General features: G+C 43.1%; 1 protein-coding gene across 6 annotated transcripts in view; it reads right to left on the reverse strand.

Annotated features, from left to right (window-relative positions):
- The window catches only part of Satb2 (SATB homeobox 2), a 179041-nt gene that overhangs the window by 134893 nt on the left and 20585 nt on the right, over window positions 1-23563 (reverse strand). For all 6 annotated transcript variants that reach the window (XM_052749484.1, XM_052749486.1, XM_052749481.1 and 3 more), the window contains one exon: window positions 13858-14034. In XM_052749484.1, the coding sequence (XP_052605444.1) occupies window positions 13858-14034 (177 nt within the window). The remainder of the gene's footprint in view (window positions 1-13857; window positions 14035-23563) is intronic.

Consider the following 23563-nt stretch of genomic DNA (forward strand, 5'->3'; position numbering starts at 1 on the left):
ATTTAGCATTTTAATGAGTGACTCTATATGTAATATATGTAAGGCTTTATATCAGCCTATATTGGTTTGGTTTTTAGAAATGGGTCCTACAGTATAGCCTAGGATGGCCTCAAATTTGCAGCTACCCTCTTGCCTCAGCTTCCTGTGTGCTGGGATTATGATCATGCACCATCATGCCTAACTATTATTAATAGTAATTCACTGTGACAACCATGCCTTAATCACGTCACAGTGGGCCAGGGGTGTCAGGGTCTAGCCACAGCCTCAAGAGGCAGATAGACTCTCTGCTTATTTGCAGAGTACCCTGGGGCATGTCATTTAATCTCCCTCGCCTCAGTTGTCTCAGCTATGAGATGGGGATAATTACAGCACACAAGATTCGTATGCATGAAATGGATGCACAACAAGCTCTGCTTGTTTGCCCGCTCGCTCGCTCGGCTCCTAACCAGCCACGGCGCCCACACCACTCTCTGTCAAAGGATGAGACATATACAAGAGCCCGCTAACGCTAACCCTATGTCTTCACGGCTACTCAGAAGTCATCCAACAGGACAGAGGAGGAAAACACACTTTTCAGGGTGTGGTTCCGTGGAAAGCTGGCTACTTTAGTAAACTAGACAATGCAGGCGAGTCTCCCTCAAGGAGCCCAAGCTCACACTTGGGTAAATCTTCCTTTCTATGACTCTGAGAAGCCCATGATCCTAGGTATGTTTGTCTTTTCCTTCTGAGTGCCTGTCTTTTTCTTACCCCTATGTTTAAGCCTGGAATAAAATATCTTTATTAAATAAACTCAACTCTGCAGTCAGGCTCCCTTATTTAAAATGAGATGACACCACCTCCCCAAAAGTCCTAATTCTGATGGACGTCACAGTTGGCCTATTCCTTTTACATTACTTGGCTAAAGGATTATGTGCTAAGAGTTCAGCAAGTCCATGGTCTTGTCACTAGTCACCAGAGGAAATGTCCTCCAAAAGCCGGAAAGGGTTTTTTTTTTTTTTTAATCTCAACTTAATTTGTTTATTTTTTTAACTGCATTAATTTAAATTGCAAGTAGGTACATTTAAATATCTACCAGAGTTAGAAAGGACACAGAAGCAAATCATCCCTTAATCATGTTACACAGAAATCTCCAGTCACATATTCAGGATAAAACATTTGTTTTATACCTAAAACATTTCTTTTGTATAAATTGGTATTTTGAGTTACATGGAGCACATTTTAATGGATAATTTGAGTTATATAAAACACTGACCAACCCTTGCTATGTCTATTCAAAAAACTCAGCTATATCTCTCCAGGAACCACCAGCATACTCACAGAGAAAGGAAATGGTCTCTCCCTGCAAGAACAGCTCTCACAGTGAGTTAATGATTCTAGAAAAGGAGGCAAGAGGAAGTCAGTCAACTGGAGGGCACCCTGTGCCACCATTAGGAAAGACTTAGGATAAGGGCACAAATGCCATGTAGCCCAGGCTGACCTTGAACTCCAAGTCTTCCTGCCACAGTCTCTTACATGTTGAGATTACAGGAAAGAGCTGCCATGCCCCGTTTAAATACACAGAACTGTAACCAGGTCCACATCAAACCTGCTAAGACTATAGGGAGAAACCAGACCCATGTTGGAACTACAAAATGCTGAAGAGAGCCCAAGCAAGAGGTTTTACCTCATAGTCGTGCCTAGTAGGACCTGAGGTCTGGTAGAAAGGGTGCAAACAGAGTCGTTTGAGCAAACGAGGTGCATTCCTGACTTGCCTGACCAATTCCCTATCTCCAACCTCAGGCTGTCTTTAGTCACTCCGCACACAAGAAAAGCGCTCCCTCTGCACTTCCCCCTGACACTTTCAGAAAACCTCCGTTCTACTGCACACAGCAAAACCAGAAGCTACCAGACAGACTGTCATCAGCTATTAATCCCTGGGCCAAGGGACATCTTAACACAGGACTGTCATTGTGAAACTCGTAAGCACTCAGTCACTAGCCCACACAATGATGTGTATGTGCTTTTTAAAGAGGGGAAAAAAAGCCCAACATGCGGGCTACAACAAGACTTACAAAAACAAAATATGAAATCAATTAACTGGAGTTTCTTGAATGGCACAATGTTTTTATACCCTTCTTCCATATTTAAAAAAAAATAGGAAGGAAAGAAGAAAAAGAGAAAAGAACCCCTCCAACATAAATTTAACTCTTTGTTTACCACAAGGTAGGGGTGAAAAAGAAAGCAGCCCAAAATGGGGGTCTGGTTTAAAAAGTGGCCTTCCCCGATGACAGTGAGGATGAAGTGAAGTGGATTTTCAAGACACCACAGTATTTTCATCAGATGCTGGAACAAATCTGATTGTCCAGCACAGGCTGGGCCCAGCTCTGCACTTCCCACTTGGAAGTTAAAGATTGCTCCTACTGAACAGACATCAGAAGGAGACAAAAGAAACCAGTGTTTCCCACTGACTTTGAAGAGCAGAGCTTCAGTGTTAGGTGACATTGGGAATAATAATAAAGAAAATGGACTATGAACATTGTGAGATTACAATGGCGACAGGTAAAAATATTGTATATATAGAAGGAGGCCCAAGGAGAAGGAGGCCTACACATTCCCTAGTGTTTGGTCCATGGGAGATTGTTTGGTGTCTTTCTACTTTTTAATTGCTCACTTTTCTATAATTAATGAGCAATTATTGTATTATTAGAAAAGGAGATTTTTAAAACCTTATGTTTTTATAAGGTGCTAAGACATATACAAAACGAGGGGCAAATAAAACAGGATTTTATAAAATGCTGTCCAGCCTGGAACTCCAGCTGAGGAGGCTAAGGCATCAAGTTGCAAGTTTGAGGCCTGCCTGGGCTACAGAATGACCCTATCTCAAAAAAAAAACAAAACATGACAACTAGGCTGACCATCTGTAAATACAGTAAGACCAGGGTAGTGGCTGGCACACATTCTCTGGGGCCAGCGCTTCCGCTGGTCAAGCTCTTCACCCCCGTGAGACTCATCCATCAGAGGTGCAGGGCAGATGACAGAGTGCCAACTACGGAGGTGCTCCATGGACTGGAAGAGATAATCATGGCAAACAGCCCCACAGTCCCTGGCACAGAAGCAGCACTCAATGAATTCCAGTTATCAGAAACACATTACTGAGAGTATGGCTCAGCAGATAAGAGAGCTTGCTGTACAGTCATGAAGAAGACCCAGGTTCTAATCCCCAGTCGAAAGCCAGGCATAGCTCTGCATGCTAGTGATCCCAGAACTACCGGAGGGTGGAGATGAGGGGCAGAGACAGGAAGACTTCAGAGGCTTGTGGCTACCAGGCAAGTTCTGGGTTCAACGAGAGACCAAAATACATGTCCACACACTACACTCTACATACACACACATGCACGTGTGTGTGTGTGTGTATACACACACATATACATAACTACATATATTATACAGATTTTATTTGGAAAAAGAGAACTTTAATCTTCGTATTGCCCGTATCATTTTATTTTTAGCCCTCAAAATCAATTTAAAACTTTCAGTTTTGCACTGGTTAAGCATTTTGTCTTCAGAAGCCAAAGCCTTACTAGAAGATGGAGAGCCCAGGGACTCCTCCAACCTTCTACTACACAGTGAATTCAACATCTTCCCAACATGGAACACAGGACAGGGACGTTATACATCTGACCCTTTGCTGGCTCATGCAGAACAATACCTTGTGCATGTAAGAGAATAAGAATTCATGAAGTGAAAGCGTGAAGTGCTGGCATGTTGGAGAACCAGAGATTCAAGACACTCCCTCCCAACTAACTTAAACCAGAGCTTCACTCTCCACTAACTTAAAATGGTGCTCAAAAAGCTAAAGATCTAAAAACATGCTTCTCTCCAAATAATTCTGATATGCGTCTTCCGAGGCAGATTATGCAAAACCAGCCCCCTTGAAGTGAAGTCTCCCCACCTGCTTACAAAATATCTTCCCAAGATACAGGCACTCTGAATCATTAGTTATCATCTAGGTTCTGGAGCATACAATCTCAAGAACTGGAAGCTGGTCAACCTGGTCCTGCCTCGGAGCAGGAACAGACTTCCCACTTAACTGGGCTCCCTCGCTGGTGGGGTTTTTTTAAATGGGAGATTACCAGGCTTCTGTGGCAGAATGATCAAGGGCACAGGTCTGGAATGTGTTATAAGCTTTCCACGTCCCACTCTCTGATTTACAAAACCAGCATAAGGAATACGTCGGAAGCAGCTCTTTGCCAAGCTGGAGCTGGAAGCCTGGGAGCCCAGGGGACCGTGGCACTGTGTGATTTGCATACAGGCTGCAGCGACTTTTCCATAAGGAGCCTGTAAACCACCAGTTCTGCCTTGACTGGATAGTTCATCAAACCAAGCAGAGGAAAGCCTGTGTGTGTTCCTCATGTTGACACAAGTAGTTTCGCCAATTACAGCTTTTCAGGGAAGAAATGTCCCATGTTCTAAAACCCCAACTTCAGACCCATTAGAATTCTTCCAGCTACAACCAAAAACCCACTGCAGTCCCTGGCTTCAAATGCCCCTATCATCCATTATGCTCTCGCTGGCACTGACACAACCCAATCAAAGGGCCCACGTGTGACCAAGCAGCCAGCTCAAGGCTCACTTTTCACCCCTGCCGTGCAAAGCCACCAATGAACTCTTCCTCTGTCGCATTTCAGAGCTGCCCAAAGCAAGGGACAAGCCACGGCTTTCTGATACTATATGGATGAGTGACCAACAGCAGAATCCAGATCCCAGGGGAATGTAGCAATGTCCAGAAATGTTGGACAAAGTGTAGACGTCAAACATGGAACGAGAGACCTTGTAATGCTGAAATCTCACAAAGAATTAACTGAAATTGTGGGCTTTAAACATGACAATCGTTTTCCAAAAGTGAAGAAAAAATATGGAGGGAGGCTTTTTTAAAATATTTTAAGATTACAAAATCCAACATATCAAAATACACTTTACTTAGTTGCAAATGATGGTGTAAAAACAAAGACTGAGGCCTGTATTGATGGGCAACTTTTAAGGCCTTGCCTAACAGGAGGCAGCATATGAAAACACCTGTAAGTATATTAATGAATAATAAATTCCTTGACAGAATCTGTGCTGCATCTTAAAGCACAAACAGATGAAGATTCTCAGCAAAGGAACCACCTTGTATTTAAAATCATATAGGAAGAGCCGGGCGGTGGTGGCGCACGCCTTTAATCCCAGCACTCGGGAGGCAGAGCCAGGCGGATCTCTGTGAGTTCGAGGCCAGCCTGGGCTACCAAGTGAGTCCCAGGAAAGGCGCAAAGCTACACAGAGAAACCCTGTCTCGAAAAACCAAAAAAACAAAAAAAAAACAAAAATCATATAGGTAAAGAGAAGGTTATGCTTTACAATAGAATAAAAATGAAATATAGGGGGCTGGAGAGATGGCTCAGAGGTTAAGAGCACTGACTGTTCTTCCGGAAGTCTTGAGTTCAATTCCCAGCAACCACATGGTGGCTCACAACCATCTATAATGAGATCCGGTGCCCTCTTCTGTCTTGCAGTCAAACATGCAGACAGAACACTGTATACGTAATAAATGAATAAATCTTAAAAAAAAAAAGGAGCTGGAGAAGTGGTTCAGGGGTTAGGAGCACTAGCTGCTCTTCCAGAGGACCTGGGTTCAATTCCCAGCACCCACATGACAGCTCACAACTGTCTGTAACTCCCGTTACATGTTCACAACGATGCACATAAAATAAAAACAAGTAAGTTCTTTAAAAAAATGAAATATAGAATAAATCACACTAGAATTATCACCAACATCAAGCTACAGGCTTCACATGTCTAACCCCTCACAGCCAGACATGCCCATGAGACAATGGAAAGTATGTAATAAGAAGTGAATAATATGAAGTCTATAAAGGAAGAATAAACAAAGCTAGTCAGTTACTTAATTAATAAATAAAAGCTGTCTGCCTTGGAGGGTCAGCTGACTCATTTCACAAAGCATCAGAAGTCAGCCGATCAGCCCCCCTCTTGGTCCTGGATCTCCCCTGCTATGGAGCCAAGCTAACTTTAAACTACAACCCCTGCATGAGCTTCCTAAGTGCTGGGATGACAAGCACTGGGCTACTACACATGGCTGGATTTTTAAAAAGATGTCCCCAGATCGAAACTGCAAGGTCAGAGGGAAATGAAGATCACCCTGCATTTTCGGCCCTCAATAGCTTGTTCTAGGGAGAGGGTCTCATGTGTGCCAGGCTGGCCTTGATCTCTCTACGTAGCTGGATGACCCTGAAGTTCTGAATCTCCCACCTCATCCTTCCAAGGGTTAGGATCACAAGTGTACGTCGGCCCTACTTGTGGCAGCTCAAGTAAGGAACCAGCTTTGTGTGCATGCCAAGCAAACTCAACCAAGGGAGCTCCAGCCCCAGCTCTTGCCCCCCACGGCTTCTACCAAGCACTATCCACTAAACTGCAAGGCATCCCAAGAGTTGGAGAGTCTTACCCTATCCGAACTTACATGTAGACAATATTTTATTTTTATCAGTTGACTTTCACATGAGCCATAATTATATATTTACAAATTTAAAATAGCACATATTATGACAAAGTAAACAGGGATACAAAGCTATAAACATTTATATTAGATATTTAATCTTAGCTATACTTTGGACGAGGAAATAAGATATTATTTTCCTCTTGGTATTTAGTTACAGGGAGTGTTTCAGGTTTTGTCATGCGCATGTGAACACAGAGCTACACACGTGTGTGAAAAACTCCATGTTATGCAGCAGGAGAGGACGGCATGGCAGGAAGGACCTTTTAGAAACACATGCCATCCCAGCCAAGTCTACACTTTAGCTCATCTATTTCTGAGGAAGCTAAGGCAGGGTTATGGCAATTGGGGGTACATTTTCTGTTATTTTGGGAACAGCTTTTTTTTTTCTTTTAAGAAGCTCATGTGTTAAAATTTACTCTGCCAGGCGGTGGTCGTGCACGCCTTTGATTCCAGCACTCAGGAGGCAGAGGCAGGCAGCTATCTCTGAGTTCAAGGCCAGCCTGATCTACAGAGCGAGTTCCAGGACAGCCAGGACCACACAGAGAAACCATGTCTCCAAAAAAAAAAAAATTTGCTCCAAGACCTAAAACTTCTAAATATGGGCTATTTTCCGTATGTCCTTATAAAGGGGGGGGAGTTAAAAATCTCTCAACCATGAGAGCTTAATTAAAGAAGCGAAAGTGGGGGGGGGGCAAGAAAGAAGCGAGGAAGCAGCATAGGAAGGGAGGGAGAGCTCTAAAGGTCTCAATGGGGAAAATGTCAAGCTGCAAGGCGTGGAGAGCTTTCGGCTCCCAACCACATGTCTTTTAACATTCTCCCTCAAAAAACGTGTGAATCTCTGAACCCTCCTCTGAGGTTACGACTGAACTCACTAACTGTTCCCATGAAATCACGGTATTTGAAGAAATTTTAGGGTCAGGGCTTCCATTAAGTTTAGCAAAACAAAACCACTCGGAATCAAGGCAACAAATAAAAGTTCTAGGGTGTCTTGACTAAGTGGATAGAAAAGCCCATATAATAAAAAAGACTGAGTTGAAATACCAAGCACCTATCATTTATAGATGTATGTAACTCCTGACTTGAATAACTCAGCACAGGCTGATCCACAACTCCATTCCACTTCTGACTTTAAAACAACAGCTAAATCATGAATGAAAACCAACTGCAAGATACACTAGAGAAAAAAAGTCCTTTGTGGATAAAATTTAGTAAAAATCAAAACTCAAAAGACATGTTTGAGGCCAATGAGATGGCCCAGAAGGTAAAAGTTCTTGCCACACGGTAGGAGAGAATCAATTCTTGGAGGCTGACCTCTGACCTTCACCCATTCACTCTGGCACACACACACATAAACATAATAGATGTAAAAATTAAAATTAAATAAAAACAAAACCGGTTTTCATCAATTTAGCAAACACAGACGATGGGTCTCACACTGTACTTTGTACTGTGGCTCCTTTCTAAGGGAATGGGTAGGTTGGCAGTGGCCTCAGATCTCCCCACCGAAGAAAGGGAGCTAACACTCTTGAGGGACACACACATTTCTCCAGGCTCATGAGTAAGCTCAAGTTAGTTTGTCTATCCTTTCAGCAGACTGCTAGTGACTGAGTGGCAGGCACAAGCTTCACCACGTTAAAAGCTGAAGCCCGAGAAGACGACCCTGAAAACAATGTAAAGAACCGGCAAAGGAAGGGCTTTCTCTTGTGAAGCAACGATTTCCTAGGACACTCAATGCCTGTGTCCACCTCGTCAACTACTTCCGACAGCAACAGACAACAAGGAAATCTTTCTTGCACAGTTTTAAGTAGTAACCACTTAACTAAGCACCAATAGGGACAAATTAAAACAACATTAAAATATTAATAAAATAAATACATTTAATTTAAAAATAAGTAAATTAGCACCAAACAGATAAATTATGTGTGTGTGTGTGTGTATATTTATACCCTCTCAATATTACTGTGATATATATCTGAGCTCAGAGGGTCAAAATCAACTGAAAAGAGTTCTATACATTTCATTTCTCATGTATAATTTAAAAAAAAAAGTAAGCTCATTGAAAATAGCATTTTTTTCCCCCATCTCTTTACTTCCAAAAGCTGAAACAGTACTAATTCATGACATGCCTTAAAGGGGAGGTAGCAGCTGGGTGTGGGGGCCCACGCCTTTAATCCTGGCACTACAGAGGCAGGCAGATCTGAGTTCAAGGTTAGCCAGCCATAGAGTGAGTCTCAGGGTAGCAACACAGAAAAACCCTGTCAATAATAATAATAATAATAATAATAATAATAATAATAATAAATAAACAAATAATAAGAGATGAGGAATCAATTAACAAGTAGGTCAGAACTGCTAAGAAACATGCCTTATTTTCACATCAAGATTCAGTGTGACCTTAAGGAAATATTTAGTTTTAGAAGTCTGTGGGGTAGGGTGTGAACACCTGTAATCCCAGCACTCAGGAAGCTGAGGCAGAAAGACTATTCAGAGTTCAAGGCTAGCCTGGAATACAGAGTGAGATCTTGTCTTAAAAAAAAACAATTCTGTGGGGTCTGGGTGCTTGTTCATGTTTAATGAAGTCTGTATCCAATGCTTTGGAAAAGTATCTCTACATGTTTTTTTTCGTGGAAGCGGAGCCTACATGAATGAGCATGGTCAAATATAGACATCACATGTATCTGGGAAGCACCCTGTCTAAAAGGGCTTCTACAAAGAGTGAAGAGAAGATATTAGAGAGAAGGGTCCCAGCCCAACTCTGAACCTGCAAAGGACCAGCTTCCTCCTAGAGCACCTCTGGACTGAAACCCTCAGACCCTGCAATGTGTCAACAGGCTTCCCACCTTAGAAGCTCCTCACCTATCAGCCTGCACCCCAGAGAAAGTGACTCCCCACCCTTTCCTTGCCTCAGTTTCCTCTTCTGTAAAATGGGGAAAACTCAACAACTGCCTTCAAAGGGCTGTTGTGCTGATGAAATGAAGCAGGACAGGCAAACCTCTCAGAACAGTGTCTGACAGAGTACTTGCTCAACTGTTCCCAGCATCATTACGCTGAGAAATCGAAATCGCTTGCCTCATTCCCCGAGGCCCAAACAGCATGCAGGTTCTTTTTTTTTTTTTTTAATCTTCCACTGGAAAAACGGCAGAGCCGGCACGGTTGAATGTGTGTGTCCACATACACACACAATAGGAACAAAGGAACACCTTAACAAAACACAGGAGTATCAAAGTAACAGCTTCCCACTCATTCAGAGAATTTGAGAAGGAAGTGGAATTTTATACTTACTTTTGTTCTCATTAGAAGAAAATGAAATCCTCCATAATCCTACACCTACACCATTCACAGTTAATGTACTTCATTTGTCTTTCTTCTCTGAACATATGTGAAATTTTAGATAATTGAGGCTACTTGGCACCAACCATGCTTCAGTCACATAACATCTACTAAATACATTTTTCTATGCCATTAAAAAAAGTCATTTCAAATGACTTCACAAATGCAATTATTGCAACATAACTAAGAGGCGATGGTGAGTACATCCTTTCTTAAACCTCCAGTTTTGACAACAAAAATAACCAGCCAAGGAGGACATTTGCTTACTTATTGCTTAGCGTGTTCGCTTTTAAATAAGATCCACCAGTCAAAAAAAAAATGTGGAAGCTGGAGAGACAGCTCAGCAGTTAGGATCACCTGCTCCTCTAATACAGGACCTGGGTTCAGTGCCCAGAACCCACATGGAGGTTTACAACCATTCATAACTCCAGTTCCAAGGAATCCGATGCCTCTTCTGACCTCTACAGGTACCAAGCATGCACACAGTAGATGTACATACACACAGGCAAAACACTCATATGCATAAAATAAAATTTAATTAAATTTATTTTGAAACTCACTGAGGGAAGAGTATTATAGATAAAATGACTATTTGCAAATTAAGTCAGTTACACACAGTGTGACATCATCTTGCCATAGAAAGTGTCTCCTCCCAAAGCCATCCTGCTGGCAAGTATGACCAGCACCTGAAGAATCCTTGGAGAGTGTGGGAGCTGTGTGGATGTTACAGGAAGCCTCATGGGACAAAGTTGAAAGGTTGAAAGGGGAAGAATAAAGAGAATGGTGAATTGAAGACAAGAGAAAGGGGACTCTAATGATCCCCAAACAGCAGCAGTTCCCTAGAGCCCTCTCTGCCAACACTCTAAGGCCTTGGATGCAGAGTCATGGGCTCACAGTCTATCAGACAGTGCAGGCATCAGCTTTCTACATACGTACAACAGCAGGTCCAGATGAACCCTGCATTTCATTGAGAGTCACACAGTTAGTGGTGTGTGTGTTGGTAAATGGAAAGGATAAGTCAGCTAGAAACACAGTTCCTGTGATTTATGACAGTGTCTGGTGCCTTTTTCTCTAGTGCCAATAGCCAGCATTTAAATAAATATTTTGTGAACATGGGCCGGGGAATCCCTGGACTCTGTTTCAGCAGATTTGCTATTTCCCTTTAGAAAATAAATAAAAAATATTTGCAGCTCACTTGGAGGGAATACTCGCTCAGTGAAAGAAATTGACAATCTCATGCTTACAGAAGCATGGGTACACCCCTGATTGGGACTTGATGGGTACACCCCTGATGTCTGGGACTTGAACATCATTCCAAAACCATGTGAAAACATATTTGCTCTTTTACAGGCATCTAAACTGCTCCTTCAGGTCAATCACTGAGAGGCTTCTCTGGTCTTGTCAAAATAAAGAAATCATTTCTCAAGAGCATAAGATTTTTAAAAGGTACAAGCAACCCATCATCCTTGTAGCCTATGTCTCCCTCATATTGCCAGCATGGGAAGACAAAACTCAGGGACACTGCAATTCCTTTACCAGTGGACCAGCCAGAAGGTGACCTTGGGAGAATTATAAAATCATAGAAAAACCAGAACAAAAGCAAAGAAAGAAAATAAAAGGCGCACACGTGAAACCTTCTGGCTAAGTCACAAGATACCACATTTAGTCCTCCGTCCTCTTCTAGACTGGCTGTGATGTTTGTCTGATTCATAAATCACCTGCCTCCTGAAGCACACCAGGCAAGTTGTAATAAGAGGGCAGCAGGCTTCCTGCTCCTCATCATCTGAATGACAACAGAGACCTAAGATGTCCATTCAGAGAAATGAACAATCCTGTTTTTTCCATTTACCCCAAACAGATCTTCTAATCATCTAAATGACAAGAAAGATCTAAAATATTTGTTTATATTTATTCAAAAAAATGTTATTCAATTACAAGATTTTCCACTTATCCATAATAGATGCATTTGACCTTCTAATCGGCAGGAAGACAAGGGGGAACGAATAACATCTTTTCAAAATACAAACAAGTCTAAGTTTTTCCACTTATTCAAAAACAGGTCACCAACTTAAGAAAAAATAAACTGATTTTTTTTTTAAGTCTGTGGGGTTTATAGTGATAAACCTTTTTCCCACAACATAAAGTATTGATCTAGACAGTGTTTTTGATGAGTTGATTCAACACACACACACACACACACACACACACACACACAAAAAAAAAAAAAAAAACCTGTAAATATGTAGTACTTTTTTTAACCTTAGTTTTCAGAAACTTTAGCAAGCAAATAATTGTTTTTGGCATGTCCCCTCTTTAATGCTCCAGACGGACAATCGTCACTGCTTGCAGAGCCCACGTTAGTGAGTAGAGCTCCCAGTCCACATCCCTAGAAGTCAGTGGGGCTCCCTGGGGTGGATTTCCTGAGAGACCCTTTCCTCGGCGTGTGCCAAGAATCAAATCTTGGCCACTTAGTGCGCCGTGTTCCACATGTGAGCTCATGATGCACCCAGCAGCCATGCTAACTGAGACAGATAGCCCTGTCAAACAGGAAGCTGGCATGCCAGGATGCAGGCAGTGGGCATACAATGACCTTTACATTCGAAGAAAAATACCCCGACAACGGCATGAAAGTTTACGGGGACAGGGAGAGGGTTCTTCTATTTCCTTTGGGCACACATCACAGGAAATAAAAGCAGTGGTGCCCAGCATGCAATTCATCAGGGATCACATCCTGAGTCCCTCCCACAAGAAAGAAAGTTGTCCGGGAAAGGAAACACCGCCCTCCATCACACTGCTCTGAGAGCGAGCGGTGGGCTTCACAGTCCAGCTGCCGTCCCTGCACCCAGCCTGGCCATGTGCAGGATGCAGACAGTATGGAGACACACAGGACACGTGTGTGGGCTACACTCACCTGGGAAGACATTCTTGACCACCCTGGAAGAGCTAAGCTATGACTTCAACAAAGTTTCCTTTTCAAAAGACACTAATGTGCTTTTACAATCAGAGGGAAGAGCTTGGAAGTCTGAGTCCTGTGTCTTTGGTTTCGGCATTTTTGTAACTCTATCAACACCTGGGCCCCCACTTGAAGCCTCATTAGAACCACTAAAGTCAACTGATCTCTCTTAAGAATGACATGAAGTCAGACTCAAGACACAGCAAGAATTCTTGGGACCCACAGAAAGGTTAAGTAAACATAGTAAGACAGGAAATGAGCATAGAAAGTGAGACCAGGATGTTATAAATTTCTCACCTTTATTTATAACCATTATCATAAACTATTCATTCAGTCATTTCATCTGAAAAACAAAGATAATAATTCTACCGGCTCAAGCTTTTCCCCATTATTCAAGGTTTGAGGAATGCTGTTATTATTTGTTTTGCCTAGTCTTTGGCATAAAAGAACAATGGACTATGCTTGAAAAGAAACAAGAGACACTCACATAAGCTCCTCGGTATTACCAAAATAATTATGCAACTTGAGTAGTTAATTAAATAGGTAAAAAGGAGTGATTACAAAGAAAGTGATTTTTTTTTAATGAATGGACCACATCAAAACTGTAGAGCCGTTTTCAAAGGTATAGAAGATGCGACTGCTTCTCTGTTTAATTAAAACCTGATGGCAAACTGCAGAAACCAGAGGCCCAAGGCAGCAAATAAATATATTTCATATGCTTATAAATCATATATTAAAGCTTGGATAAGTCAGGGGTCAAATAGCTCAGCACTGGCCCTGAGAACACCAATTTGCTGACTTAGCAAAAATACCAGAGTTATGAATGCAAAAACACCATGCCGGTTGCTTTGAAATGCAAGTCGGTTTGGGTGGCTCTCGAGGTGCTGGTCAAATGCTTCACAGAACGAGAAAACAAGATTCTGCAGGACCGCTGTTGCCTGCTGTCAAATGCAGCCAAGTGTTCTGCAGCCCTTGTTTGGGGGAACCTATTCTTCCTCAGATCACACAGGAGGCTGGGGAGGAAAGAGAGATGAAGGAATACCTTGGGCCTGAGCTGCAGAGCTGTGGGAATACCCCAGGGCCAGGAGCGCGGTCTCCACCAGCTGGCTAAAAAGCACATCTTTTCGCACCAAGACGAACTCAGCGTGTTCTTCTCTGTTGTCATATTCAAGAGAGCCATCCAACTGCTCCACCACACAGAAGACAGGAATCATCAAACCTGCGAGGACACAATGCAACAGGAAAAACACGGGCGTTACAAGGCGATCTGGACCACCAGGGCGGGAGGGAAGACGGCTGTACGAGCTAGTCAGCTGTGTTCAGGGATAGGGTGGGATGAACAGGCCTGACCGTTTACTGGCCCCACGTAAGCCGACAGGTGAGGAGAGCAGTCGTCTCTATCGTGGCTACCCCATTGCAGTAGCATTGCTGAGGGCAGGGGCAGAAGCAGGGGCAGAAGACCTCCAATCCCAGTGATTCAGAGGTAGACTATACCAATCAGAGGTGTCTTAACATATGGCCCAGTCGAGGGGACCGTTCACTGTTATCATCACTACCTAGGGCTGGTATTCTCAGGTCAGCTCTGCTTTGGTCTAGAACTTGATTTTCAAGTTGTTCATCTACAGTACCCAATAGGGAGGCATGTTAGATTTGCAGGCCTGAGATGCTATATAGGAATAGGACTGTATATAGGTAAGTCAACAGGAATTCAAAAGAAGCCCTCTCCTAGGCTTTTTTCTTTTTTTAATCTCAGTAAACAACCCATCAAGTGAGTCTGAAAAAAAAAATACAGATCATGAAAATCTCAACTAATGTTTAACTAATATAAAACATACAGCTAAATGCAAACTTCATCTTCTTGGAATTATTTGATACATGAACACAAGTTACCCCTGGAAAGAGTACTTTCCAGTGTTTGCAGAGTAGAAAATATAAACTACCCTAAAGAATAAAGCAAATTAGACTATTTGAAAATCTGTTGAAATCTGTTGTCACTGAAATATTTCTCTGCTTTGTATCAAAGTGTGAAAAGCTTTAAAAATGTTTAATTCACCAAACACTTTTTAAACTCTTTTTAAATTTTTTTAGAAAAAAAAAAAAAAAAACACAGGCATTTCAATCTAAACATAGCCAAGACAGAAGAAGATCAAAGATTCACCAATGTACAAGTAATAAACATGGACTCTGCCCCACGTAATTCACACAAATTAGTACATTCTGGAATGAGGGTCTGCTCTGGGTCTTTTCTTTGTGCAACAAAACACAAATGTTATAAAGGATACATGGGCAGAGGGAGAGCTGGAGGGTGTGGTGGTCTTGGTACAGGCCCTCCGTAATGAAAACAAGACCTCTATAAAATGACTGGGAATGGGCCCAATGCAGAGAATGCAGAGAGGGCTCCCAGAAGCCCTCCTGTTCTGACCCTAGGTGCCTCCTGACTTCACTGGGATCTGGAAAGCAGAGAGGAGAGGCAGACACTCTGCAGACTCCTAGGCCATAGATCTAGGTTTTTGTTCTAAAGATAATACAATGGTGCAACCGGTTCCCATGTGCTAATTATTATCATTAAGATAATAAGTATTGGGTATAATTATTAAATATCATCATTATTAACAATAATCATACACATTAAGAACTGTTATCATTAAAGATCATGGTAATTATTATTAAGCCTGCACCACAGTCTAGCATGTCTCACCACACCACACTTGGGCCACCTCTTGACTCAGTCATTATTCCCCACAGCAAATTCACTATGCTTAGAACAGCTTCATGGAAACAGGGAGGCAGAGCAAACTTTAGGCAGAGAAGATGTTTCAGCGTGGGGCTCCATAAAGTGCTGTTTTTCTCCGTTACCATCACTAGTTTATGAAGTATTTACTTTATTTATTTATGGGAGATTATTCCCAAATATATTTAAGACACATAATGAATAATACAGATCAGATATCTTCCACATTATCTTTCCATCATTCATTTGTATAGTATTTATTCATTACACTTACTAGGTGCCAGGTATCACCCACCACTCCACAGACATAATAGGTAAGAACAAGTCTCCTATGGCTTCTGCCCACACTGCAGCTGGAAGCACTGTAAAACCTTCCTAGGCAAGCATAATGGCATTTTACACAACCCATCCAGAAGAGCCCTTCCTAGCACGGATAGCCCCATTTAGACCTTTTAACTCTTACATACTGGTGTATGATCTTTGTCAAAGGAAGCAGCCTCATTTCTACTGCTAGTGACTTAAGCATATGCACACACACAGCCACGTATCCAGTGGTGCCATAAGCTGCTTGGCCACTAATGCCTGTGTGTACATAGGTTTCAGTGCTGAAAATCCATGTGCAGTTCCTAATGTCAACATCTGAGTGTCGCACATCTGGGGACCACAGATAAGGCCGTAAGCTAGCATTCTCCCATGACTACAGTAAGTCTGAGACTAGCTGAAAAGACCCTATTCATTTCAAAGTAACAGTACAACCAGTTTATACATACAGAATATTACATAAAAAATCTCAGGGATCGATAATGTTTAAAAGACTTACATTTTATAATTGTCAATATGGGAACTATTTCCTACGCATTTTAGTTCAATGACTGAAGGGAGAAACTGGTGACCAGCATAACAGCAGTAATTCCTTCTAGTCAGTCTCCTCACAGGTACCATCTACTTAAAAAAACAAGAAAGCCCAGTGGAAAAAGTGCTTGCTGCAAGAATGAACCAGAGTTCAGATGCCCAGCCCAATGTCAAGGCTGTATACAGTGGCGTGTGTGTCTGTAACGTCTGCACTGGGGGCTGTGAAACCCGGATCTCCGAGGCTCCCTAGCCAGCCAGCTTAGCCCCAATGGGATCAATGGGATACCCTGCCTCAAAAAGTAAGGCCGGAAATGATAGAGGAAGACACCCAACATCAACTGTAAACCTACATATACACACGGGGCAAGCCACACACACACACACACACACACACACACACACACACACACACACACACACATCACAGTAGCCTGTATTTCATTGCTCTAAAAATTAACCTTTTTACTAGTACTTGATTGATTTAACAATTACAGTTTTATAATAAAATTCAGCTAATACAAAAAAGGATAAGAAAAAATGATGCAATTACTAATGACAATGCTGAAATAAGAAAAAAAAAGCAAAATAGTATAATTGACATGAAAATTAAGGTTTGGGACTAAAAACCCTTTGAAAATACGTCACTCCTAAGGTACACAAGCCATAAAAGGATGAGTAGAAATGTGGACTCTAAAATGAAGTAATTACTCACTTGGTCCCACTACTATTCCCAAGCCAAGGAAGAGAAAAAGATAGGTAGGGTATTTGCAAAATACTTCAAAATATAAGTTTAACAGTGGGAAGAATAAAAAGAATAAGTTGAATAAAAAGCAACAGCATAAAACTCCACGGAGTTCTAAATGGTCACAGAGAAAGAGAAAACACAGCGAGAGCCCTGGCCCTGGCCCTGGATTTGAGCTTATGGCATTATTTTTCTTTTATTGTAGCACAGACCCATTTCCAGATGATCAAGTGGAGAACTTTGGACCTTTTGATCCTAAGCCTTGTTAAGCCTTTTACAATTGCTGGAGGTAGGCAGGTAGTTTAATATGAGAACAGACACTTGGGCCCCAGCCATTTACTGAAAATCAAGCCTAGCTCAGGCAAGTGGGACATACGCTGTCCTCTCTCCTCACAGACACAAAACAGGGCCCTCTCCACTGGAGAGACGTTGCTGCCCGCCCTTGTTTGTTATGATGCTGAGCGTGTCGTTTTCACTGTGGCAGAAGAACTGCACACACCACGCACAGTGTGGGTACACCGCTGCCCCGCCACTGCACGGTGACAGACAGGCGGGAAGATGGCTAAATGTTATGACAAGCCCTGGGGTGGAAGGCAGCTGGCCCTCGAGCCAAACCCTGCTACTGTGTCAATGACTGTCAACTGATCTGGAGCTCGCCAAGGCTCAAATTCTCCCAGCTAAAATGCAAATGAGCGTGTGTGTGTGTGTGTGTGTGTGTGTGTGTGTGTGTGTGTAATATATCTAGGGCATCTGAGATGCAGGTCTCAAACACACTACCTATTTTTCTTTTTTAAATACGAGTAATGATGTCACTTTACAGAGGGGGGAAAGACAATCATTTCTTCAATACTTTCCAGGAAGCATTGTTCCCGACACTAAAAAGTATTTCTTTAAATAAAAATGGCACTAATAGTGACTGAACAGAGCCTATCACTGAATGGAACTAATGAAACTAATAATCACTGGATGGCTCATCATATAAACAAGAGTAACTGACAGCATTCAGCAGGCCCTCACAGCAAAAAGCACGGCCCCAGGTGGCTCCTCTTCAATTAATTGAGACATGCTCTAGGTATAAAATACTCTCGATTTTAATGACTTGTTGCCAAAAAAAAAGCAACCAAAGTCATTGCATTGCAAACATATTTTAGAAAATGAATTGCATGTAGAAATAATATTTGAATAAACTGAATTAAACACACTGTTAAAATTAACGCTGTTTCTTTAGCTTGTTTTAAGTGGGGCCGTTGGTAATCACACAAGCACCTTGTATTATCTTTCTGTCAGCTAACGCTGCTGTAAGCAATCTGCCAAGCACCAACACACACGAGGGCTTCTCTCACACAGGACAAACTCCCCACAATACTAAGGCAAGTATGTGACTGCCCTGAGCATTGCTTGCCCCACCCACCTTAGTCAGGTAAGGATTTTTCCTTTGGGTTCCAGACCTTAGGTGACCTAAGAACAAAAGCCGTTCTCGTTTCCCTCCAGACTCCCGAATGCGATTGCCTCTCTTCTACACTAAGCAAACCACACACAGCCACTTGATTCGCAACGCTATGAATTAATTCTCCGTCTTTACTAAGGCTCCGCCACCCCCTTTTAGCGTTCATGATCTTCAAGGGATGCTGCCATGCAGGCATGGACAAAATGAGAGGAACTAGTAGAATCTCCCAAGCTTTGAGGGTTTCGCCTCAGCAGGGAGAGAAGCAAGCCACCAACCCGAGATGTTCGTGGGGAGACAGACGCTGCCCCCCGAGCTGGGGATGGACTCAGCCTGCCCACCACATTACACTGCCGGGCCCATCATGCAGCCCGGCGTGGATAACTTTACTTTCCCCTCAAATTTACCACGTGTGAAAAGGTTATCATTGACCTCGGCTAATAAATGAAGAGTCCGCAATGATCAGAAAATGACACAGCCAAGGAAGAGCAGATCAACTCAGGCCGTCTGAACCCCGAATTCTCTGACACTATTCCAAACCCCGCCCACAGAAACCTGACAACGTTTAGTCAACAACCCTTTTCCACTCGCTACACCCACTGAGCAGCCTGTGCTGCGGGTTCGGTGGATGTTTTGAGGACTTCCGGTTGTGGGCACCATGCTAGGCCTGAAACAGTTCCCAGAATGAACTTCTGTCCTTCGGGTATTACAAACAAGGAAAGAAGAGGAGTCACCCCCAAGGGACGGACTCCACCCTCCTTCCTGGCCCCTCGGACTTCGGAGGCCATCCTCATTCTTGGAACTGCCCACATAATGACAGTGGCCGAAGTGATAGCAGGCCTGCCTTTCTGCCCCCTCGGGGCTCCTAAAGGCCACCCATTTCAGGAAAGAAGGCAGCCACAGGGCCACTCCTTGTCCTGGGGCCTTCATCTATCTGGTCCTTATCACCTAAGAAGGTCCAGGGCTAACTGAGGGTTATAAGGGCTGTAGACAGAGCCTCTCATATCTGTTCTTTGCGTAAACTGAACCTGAAGGGAAATACCTCCATAATAAAGAAGTCCTAGACCAGGCCCTGGAAAGACAGAAGCCGTTTACTAAGTGGACTTAATACGGGGCTTCCAGAGACTGAGAAGAAAGAAAGGGCCATCTTTTTCCTGTTACAATTTACTAGGAAAATAAAAGGGTTTGCTTGTATAATCTCCTCTCTCTCTCTCTCTCTCTCTCTCTCTCTCTCTCTCTCTCTCTCTCTCTCTCTCTCTCTCTCTCTCTCTCTCTCACACACACACACACACACACACACACACACACACACACACATACACAGAGAGAGACAGAGACAGAGACAGAGAGACAGAGAGAACAGGAGTAAACTGGACAACATTCTATCCTTTTCTTCCTACCCTAGAACAATAAAGCAAAGTGTCCGTGCCAGAATCACAACCAAAAACAGAAAACAAAACTAGAATTCTCTTTTACCTCCTGGTTGGGGCCACAGCCAAAATTTCAAAATGAACCAAACGTGTCTTTCCTACAGTACCTTGCTCTGGCCCTGTGGTGGCCTTTCCTCCTCTCTCAGGTATGACCTTCTGAGGTTAAGGCAGCCACATTCCAAACCCAGCTGCGTGCTCCCCCAGGGGATGATGTGGAAATTTTCCAAGATTAATTGATAAAAAGATGTGACACTTTAGGCGTGGGGATGCAGCTCGGGGGTAGAGCACTTAGCGAGCATGTACAAGGCCTACAGTTCAATCTCCAGCAACATTTGTTTCAAAAAGACGTTCCGTTTGGCTATGAATGGCCTTGTGATCACTTCATCTCTTCAGCTATACACTCGGGCCTCTCCAATAAGGGAGACAATGTAGAGAAACATCCCTGTGCTTCTGCAAACCTCAGGCATCGACTCACACAAACTTAAAATGGCTACCACAGCCCCGCAGGCCGGGGTCTTCTGGGGCCACTGTCTGTGCACACTCTGGGACTGACTGGAGCATCAGTGAGCACGATGTGACTGTGTTGTCACATTTCCTTCCAAATAAGCCTGGTGGAGGAAAATGTCAGACAGTGTTCCAAAAAAATAGAAATAAATGTTCATCGACTGTAGGGGTAAAGGAAGTGTATCGTTTGAGTACAAGGGAGTCACCCAAGGGTCCACAGGTCCACCTGGGGCCTTTAAGGCTCCTTCCTGGGCCTCAGGGGCCAGCGTTTCTTCCTGACCTTGGGTTGGTTTCATTTGTCCCTCAGACAGAGGTGGACAGCAGCCAATTCTAGGAGGTCTGCAGAGGGAGGGTCACTGTCAGCTCTGCAGAAACACCCCTAAGCAAACAAAGCCGTATACACAACAACCTGGTTTCTGCTCCACCATGACTCAGGACTGGACCCCCATCTCCCCAAACCCCCTGTCAAGGAAAAGAAAGGTTCAACAATAAAATCTCTTAATACATCTCCCACCCTCCCACTGTTTGGGAACACAAAGGGTTGAGAACGATTAGTAGGCAATATTTTACTCTCAGAATTATTTGGGGTAAAATCAGATACTTTTTCAACCCCTGACGCTGATGCTAACCTTAGGAATTTAGTGCAAAAGTAAAGCCAGGAGTAGGTGGGTATGGAGTATGGACACTGGCTCCTCCCAGGTTCAGTATGAGCCTCAGAAGAGCAGGAAGGAGGACTAGCTGGAGCATCCTGTACCTCTGCTTCCAGGCTGGTCCTCGGGGTTAGACATCACAACTCAACCTGAAGTAAGTCTGCAGAATGAAGGGTAAACAGCTCTCCACTAATTCCCACAGAAATTCAGTGGCAGGATCAAGTTAGAAGGCAGTTTGAAACAAAGACTTCACAGGCACACAGAAGGCATGCTGTGGTCACTTACCTAAATACTAAAGAGGGAGTTACACCTGGGAACGCTGCCATGGCCAGCTGAACCCACGGAACTAAATCCCCGGATGTCAGTGACACCTGGCCTGTGGCTGGCTCAGAGAGAGGCCCAGCTTTAGACAAATCTCCACTTTGCCACACCCCACCTTAAGCCTGACCTATGGTATGTCCAAAATAAACAGTGGTTCAGTTTAACAAAATGCTAATTCCATTGAGACGTTAATCACCTCTATTAATAAGCAGTGTGGACTGTTCCCCCGGCCCCAAATTTCCCAGCTCTCCAATTGTCAGCACCACTGTGGGCCTCCTGCACTGGAATGAGCATCAGCCACAGGGAATACTTTCTAGGAAAAAGACAGACACAAGTGGATTCAGGAGCTGGTTTTCCCTTGGGCAGAGGAAGCTGGCCAGACCACGAGGCCATGCGTGTTCACGGTGGACAGAGATTGCTGGTGTATGAACGAGGGCATAGCAGTCGATCCTGTGTGACTAACCACGCTGCGCTGGGCTCAGGGGCTGCAGATATCACACACACCAGGCTCAGGTGCAGAGGCAGGGGGTCAGGAGTCCCACCATGTCCTACACTTCAGGACTGCTGCATCCTCCTTAACTTCGGATAGTACAGAAAAGTTCAAACCCATGACATATGGCTTCAAGATACTTAATTCAAAACTAAAAAAAAATTAAAAGTTCTTTTTGCCCATTTTGTTAAAATGCGCACATCAAAAGACTCACTGGGGTGTTAAAAGTGACTGTAGCATAGTTCAATAATATATGGATTCTTGTCTTGTCTAAATAAGATTTTACTCTGCAGGTAGGTTTCTAGGAGGGTAGGCTTGAAGACACATTTATGAGGACATGCAATTGTCTTTGCCCCTTCTCAATACCTGGGGTGCAAAAGCTATTTGCTACTTAGAGTCCCGAAGGTCAAAAGAAGGGAGTCGACAAGAACTGTCCTTAGACTACCTGCTTCATTACTTTGAGTTTTGAGCTCTGCCTAAGTATTAGTTCATCTAATTCAAACAATTCTTTTAAATCTTTGATTAATTTCTCCAGCGTGGTGTTAAGGAAAGGTTAACTGTGCTGAGGTTTTCCAGCAAGGAATTAATAAAGGAATCAAGCACTCACTCTCGATAAGACAAGACTACCTATATTTCTAGTGGGAATATTTCATGGCACAAGCATGTTTCCTTTAGGGAGTTTAACTCGGAAAAAAATTATTAAAAATTGAGATCAAGCACTGGTGGAAAGCCTCAAAGGAAATCATGAGAGTTGAAAGATTTCTATCAAATAAAAACTGAAAAGTAAAGTTTTTATATTAAAAAAAAAAAGGTTTCTCCCTCAAAAAAAAAAATTCTACTATATTTAGGGTTCAAACAGCAAAACATTTATGGATATTTAACAGAAATGTAAAAGAAATGATCACTAGGAAATAAATGAATGAGGACTCCACAGAGCTGAGCCTCGGTGGCCAGCCAACCAGCATCCCCTTACCCAGGCCCTGACTCTCACACATCTCCATCAAATGCCTGTGGAGAGGGGACAGGAACCAAGGCCAGACAAAAAAAGACCAGAGTGCCACTAAGTTAGAATCATAGTGTGCATCCTCCAGTTCCCTCAGGGGACCATGAGATCCCTGGCTTACAATACAGAGGTCACTACTACTGTGACTTAGATGGAGTTAATAAAGCCAGGGAAACAGGCTCTGGTGGGGTAAGTACTTCCCAGACACATGGACCTGTGTAATCTACAGCAGGTATTTAATAAAAACAGAAGACTAGTATATGTTTTCTCTCTGTAGTTCTAAGACAGTCTCTTTATAATCTATGTATTTCTAAAAGAAAATATTAAATTTAATTACTTTTAAAAACTAGAGAAACTGTGTAAGCCCTGCCTATGAAACCCACTGAAATTCACTCTCGTTGCTTTGTTTTTCTGAGACACGTTTTCACTCTCTAGCCCTGGATGGCCTGGTACTCACTAGGTAGAGCAAGCTAGTACCCCTGCCCCCCAAAAAACCAACTGAGTGATTCTCCTGCCTCTGCCTCTCAAGTACTAGGATTACAGCAGGAGCCACCAGGTCCAGCTTGACTATGGTCAGTCAA

The sequence above is a fragment of the Peromyscus californicus genome, unplaced genomic scaffold (genome assembly GCF_007827085.1).
Source record: "Peromyscus californicus insignis strain IS unplaced genomic scaffold, ASM782708v3 Scaffold_21__1_contigs__length_65335640, whole genome shotgun sequence".
NCBI lineage: Eukaryota > Metazoa > Chordata > Mammalia > Rodentia > Cricetidae > Peromyscus > Peromyscus californicus.